The sequence below is a fragment of the Polyodon spathula genome, chromosome 2 (assembly GCF_017654505.1).
Source record: "Polyodon spathula isolate WHYD16114869_AA chromosome 2, ASM1765450v1, whole genome shotgun sequence".
NCBI classification, from domain to species: domain Eukaryota; kingdom Metazoa; phylum Chordata; class Actinopteri; order Acipenseriformes; family Polyodontidae; genus Polyodon; species Polyodon spathula.
The window spans coordinates 39,147,144-39,153,084 of NC_054535.1; the positions used below are offsets into that span (position 1 = coordinate 39,147,144).

A 5,941-nucleotide genomic window follows, 5' to 3' on the forward strand; every position below is an offset into this window, starting at 1 on the left:
AATTACCCCCGCAGACAGACCCAAATCCTGTGCTGTGAATAAAACCCATGAAAAGTAGGTTTCCTTGAGCTGATACATTTTGTCTAAATATACAGAAAGCTACTCATGCAAGTGCCAGTATTTCTGAGCTAATGTTATATTGAACCAAAAAAAAAAAAAAACTGTAACCTTTCTCTTAAAAGATAGTGTACAGATGGTTATCAGGTATATGACTAAATAGACTTAAGATGACCCAAGGGGAAAAAAATAAAATTAAAACCCCACTAAATTACTAGTATACAAAAGGAATCATGTTTCTTTACAGGTGAACTATAGAGTCAATAACATCACTCTTGTAAAAACCAGTCTATGACAACTCAAACCATGTACACATTTACAAACTAAATAGGTTCATAAGCAGACTAATTGAAGTGGTCTACAATTAACAGGGCCAACACATGTACTTCAATAAATTCTCTCAAATACTTTCACCTCACCAATTTAAAAATGTAAAGCCTTTTTGCAATTGGTTTTGGCACCAACCACAATGCAAAAGAAATGTCTTAAGAAAAACCACAAGATTAAAAATATTCTTTTTTTTTTATTGTCAAAAAGACAAATATTGGTCTTCCTTTAACAGGCAGTTAAGCTTAAAAATATAGGCTCCAGCTGTAGAGTAACAGCACTGCAGCAGTAAACACCTTGGAAAGGCATCTTGACATCTGTAAAAATGGAAAGTGTACAAACATCCCTGGAGCACTACAATGACAGTTTTCCAATAGTGCAATGATCGCCAAGGCAAAAAGAAAATTACAAATCCATACAAAGTGCAAACAGTAAAGTGAAAAGGAGCTACAAAACCATAATTTGCCTTATTCTTCACTGACCTCATTAATGTAAAGGCACGGTGTTTTAGAACTGTGGGAAATGAAGTGTGCCAAATACAGACACATCAGGAGGTGGCTGGTGGCCCAGCTATTTGTTTAGAGTGACCCATGTGCCAACAGTTCAAATTTTAAATAGAAATTATGTTCTGCGAGCCCACTTGACTACTGTGCAAGATAAAGTTATCTTCCCCAATAGTAAACACTAATTAGGAGTTAGCTAGTAACATGGGGGAGGGTTGGAGACAGAAATCCACATCTTTGCCTTCCCTAGTGCATGACATTAGCTGCTTCCAGTGTTTTAACATTAATTTCAAGCCAAGCTTCTTAAAGAAAAGTAATGCTATTGACCACAATCAGATGCAAGGCAATTTCTGGCAGACCTGCAGTTTGCATACACTGAAACAGCAAACAGATACAAGGTTAATGTTGAACTTAAGATGCAATCGTCCCATATCAAATCAATTTGTAAATATAGAAGACATTTACCCAATCCAAAGTAGCTCAACAAGGGCAATTTTAGTTCAAAGCTAAGTCAGTGACTCATTCAAGGCATGAACTTGACTCACAGGTGTCAAGAAAACATTAAAAATGAAACGCAGTACATACCAAATTAGCAATTATTGCACCTTTAATTTTAGATGGAACCAACTCCACAAATGTTTCATATAACAAATAAATCGTGTCTGCTTCCATTTAAATACAGTTAGCAGCCACCTAAAATCCAGTCATGGGGTGAACATGGTAGTCATTCAAGTAGGCCCACTGAAAAGAAGTGTGTGTAGGGTTGGTTGCGTAGTGTGCTTAAAATGAAATACAAGGACAACACAGATTTAGAACAATCTCCAACAGAACAGCACACATGTTGATCAGTTGTTATACCACCCATGGACAAATGATAAAGCTGCCATACTAAAGCTTATATTAATGTATGGGGGGGGGGGGGGGGGGACCAACCACACATGTGAAAGGTGAAATCCATTAGAAGGCCCACCTATATAAAGTGACAATTCTTTGCAATGCTGCCCACCCACCCCCAAAAGATGCAATACAAAACAATTTATTAAAGACCACATGTCATCTCAAAACATGTGGTTTTTGCAGTCAGGTTTTGCCGAACTTAGAAGTGCGTGAAGTTTCAGTACTCCTCTACAACGGTACCAGCCGACGGGGAATACAGTTTCTTTTTAACCAGTCTAAACCCAGGGCTCAGCTTCAGAGCATGCCGGAACCCAGGAGTGAAACAAGCACCGATGAGGAAGAAGTCTCTAAGGCTCGGCCAGGCATTGCCATCCTGTTTGAACACCAGGGTCAGCTCAAATGTGGGCAACACCGTGGAGTCGTAGATTATCCGGTCCAGTTTTTTGCACACATTTTCGACCTCCAGATTGATATACAGGATGCAGCCCCGTAAGCCACAGGGCTCACCAGAAGACAGCCGCAGGACGTCCCGAGCTATCCTCCTAGTGAGCGTCTCGGGGACCAGAACCTCAGAACAGTGCAGTTTGGTCTTCTTGGCTCGGGATAGGCAGTTCTCAAACATCTTGGCCAAATTCTGGCAGGTTCTCTCCTCAAACACCTCTCCATTCAGATTGGGCTCAATAAGGCCATGATCCCAGTAGTCCAATTCTAAGAAGCATAATTAGATTTGTTAGAATATACATATTTGCAAACACATGCAGTTGTGTGTAACAACATGACCAAGCAGATATAGGGTGGTGAAATGATTTTATTTCTGGACCCTTTGCAGTGGGAAATAAAAGGCAATGGTAATGGTGTATAAAGACAAGGAATTATAATGGTTTGCTTTAAAACAGAAACAACAACTTAAGTTTGTGTTACTATAGCTTTAAGAGACCTACAATAGAATATGTCATCTCCAACTGCAGCAGGCAAGCTATCAGGTTTCAAATGACACACAAATAAAAAGAATCCAGCTTCAAAAACTTAGACTTCTAGCTGGCAAAAAATATCTGCTTTACAACTTTTATTTCAAGAGCTGTTATGCTGAACTAGCTCAGCTAGTCTGACTCTTTTCAATTAATGTTCTTAGGATTAAAACTAGACTGCCGTGTAGAAATAGTTCTAGCTCAAATATTAACGTTTAAAATTAGGATTACTGAGATTTATAATTAACAATGTCAGAAATCAAAGTTTTATTAATTTCACTTTCCCTAACATTAATTAATCCAATACCGGTATGCAGCAAAAGACAAATAACAATTCTTATTAAAATCACATTTAAAGACTTGCCAATTGATTGGGTTACGGTATGTGTTGTCCAACTGAAATTAAAAGCATAGTTAAAGACGATGACTTCATTGCAATTTGCAGCACAGCACCCCCCTCTCCTCCCTCGTCATCCGTGCGCTACTCTGCAGCAAGTCTTGTATTGATAAACAACCATACATAAATACATGCCTTGGCACGTCTGTTTATACTGGACTGAAGACCCAATGAAGACTATATATTTAAAATGCATACAAACACCTACCTTCGTCTATCTGTGCTTGGTCACATCTCCGGTCTATTAGCTCTGAAATGCATTCTGAATTTTTGCTCTTCATGGTACTGGTGATAACCATAGTTTTCGATCTTCGTACAAATTAGTTACGCTAAAGTGCTAGATTTATAAAATAAAAATAAATAAATAAATAAATAAATAAATAAATAAATAAATAAAACGCAAGTGTCAGTATAATATTCTTAACAGGCAAACAATGTACATAGCTGCATTTAATTAATATAACGACATATCGGCGAAACACTAATTATTAATACCAGAAACACAAACATTACCGACAGAAGCGTAACGATAAATACAACTAAATTACAAAGACTTAAAAAAAAAAAAAAAAAAAAATAGGTGTCCCTTTTACCAAACCGTATGTATAATCGCATGGCTTCCAAGCTACAATTTACGCTTTCCAAGAAATAAACACATTTTACGAATACAAAAGTGTCACTCCGCTTACCTTTTTTTAAATATATATTATAATACACTAGATGAATACACGCCCCCTTCCAAATTAACCCAGCCACCTCTCTTACTGCAACCGTCCATTCAAACTCACTATCAACACACACCGAATGAACTCAGATGTAATGCGCGTCTCAGAAACTTTATAGTCTTCTTGCTCACACACGAAGGCAGGATACAGCCAATCAGTGCGCACGGTGGCATTCTGGAATTACAAGATTTTATTTGGATGCTAATCTGCTACTTCTACAGCGCCTAGTGACAACGAACATCTGTGGATGTGATTGGCTATCGATCTCACAGAAGTAGCCAATTAAAGACAAAGGTAGTGTGTTGCTATCTGTTTTTTTGTATGGTCTCCTCGATTAACTTTTTTTTTTTTTTTTTTTTTTAAATCGAAGTGCTTGACTAATGATTTCCTACTCAGTTTTTAATTTCTGTCAATGATCAATGTTTATTCTACATTGCCCTGTTAATTTTATGTAATTATGTTTATGCTGCTCTGGTTGGGTGTTTACAATTACTTGTCTGTGTTTCTTGAACAATCAAATTATGTTCACGAAGAGATTTTACATGTTTGTTTTTTGCTTACCGGTAGTCTATTGTTATATATTAGGTAATCGTTTATATTTAACTTGAATGACTGAAGTAAAACAGGTTAACATTACTGTATTCTGTCTAGTTAAAAACCAAAAAAACCAAAACCAAAAACAGAAAATATCTGTGGTTAAAAAGAGGTGGGGGGGGTGTTCACTGGTGAATATTCACAGACATCTCACATCTAGTGTGAAGCCCTGGGAACAGGAAGCCACTTTGTGGCTTGGAACCTCCTTTCAGGAGACTAGGTTTCAAGAAACAACATGGCACACTTGGGGGGAGACATGCGGTGACATAACAACCAATCACAAAACAGTTTTTAAAAGGCAAGACATGTAATTTGATTGGATAATAATAATAAAAAAAAAGTCATTTAAAAGAAACTACAGCCGCAAGATGGATGCTGAAAGTGCAGTAGTAATTTCTTCAGTTTTCCTTATTGCTGGAGCACTGCTCCAACAGAAAAAAAATAAAAGGAGAAAATGGCCAACACAGTGGCTATTGCGCAGAAAAGAAAAAGGCTGACAATACTCTGGTAAGAGCTGTCTGAGGAGGATGGATGTGGTTATAAAAGTTGGATCAGAATGGAATGCATCAGAGTACTTTCAGAGATTTACTTCAGATGGTAGAAGGCCTGATTAAAAAAAAAGAAGAAAAACACTGTAATGTGTGAAGCCATCTCACCGGGTGAATGTATCACAATCACATTGCAGCTTCTTGCGACTGGTGAGACTTTCTGGTCTTTAGAATTTTCTTTTATGGTTAGCCATAAGACTGTCGTCATCATGTTCTCTGTCACAGAGGAGTCCTGAAGCTGAAGAGGACTGGAAAACCATCAGCACAAGGTTTACTGAACTGTGGCAGTTTCCCATATGCAGTGCTGTGGTTGACGGCAAGCACATGGTGATAGAACCACCACCAAATTCAGGGTCATTTTTTTATAATTATAAGGGTAGTCATTCAGTGGTGTTAATGACTCTTGTGGATGCTGATATATGTGGGTGTGGGTACAAACGGTCGCATGAGTGCTGGAGGTGTGCGGGGAAAATGTGGACTTGGTTCTGTTTTGGAGAACTGCGCTGTGCTGCACATCCGATCCCCACACGTTCTGTCTGGGTACCATACGTTATAGTGGCTGATGAAGCATTTGGGTTGAAACCATACCTAATGAAGCCATTTCCCCTGGGCAAATTGACCAATATTTAATTTAATTACAGACTTTCCAGAGCACGCAATATGTCTAGAATGCATTTTGAATTTTAGCAGCACGATGGCGTGTGTTCAGGAAGGCCATTCCCCTCACTCCTGAAAAAGTTGAACACATTACCTTAGCAGCATGTGCTTTACATAACTGCCTAAGAAGTACCCCAGTGGCAAGAAGCCTATACATTTATATATATATATATATATATATATATATATATATATATATATATATATACACACCTATACATATATAAATAAATATAAAAACTGTAAAGAACAAGTACAAATGAACAAT

General features: G+C 37.8%; 1 protein-coding gene across 1 annotated transcript; it reads right to left on the reverse strand.

Annotated features, from left to right (window-relative positions):
• Positions 1 to 581: 581 nt before the first annotated feature.
• On the reverse strand, positions 582 to 4,007 carry LOC121296289 (DNA damage-inducible transcript 4-like protein). The gene is made up of 3 exons (XM_041221662.1): positions 3,839 to 4,007; positions 3,358 to 3,486; positions 582 to 2,492 (listed from the first exon to the last, which is right to left on the reverse strand). The coding sequence occupies exons 2-3, from the start codon at positions 3,446 to 3,448 to the stop codon at positions 2,002 to 2,004; spliced, it is 582 nt and encodes a 193-aa protein (XP_041077596.1). The 5' UTR covers positions 3,449 to 3,486; positions 3,839 to 4,007; the 3' UTR covers positions 582 to 2,001.
• Between the last annotated feature and the right edge of the window lie 1,934 nt (positions 4,008 to 5,941).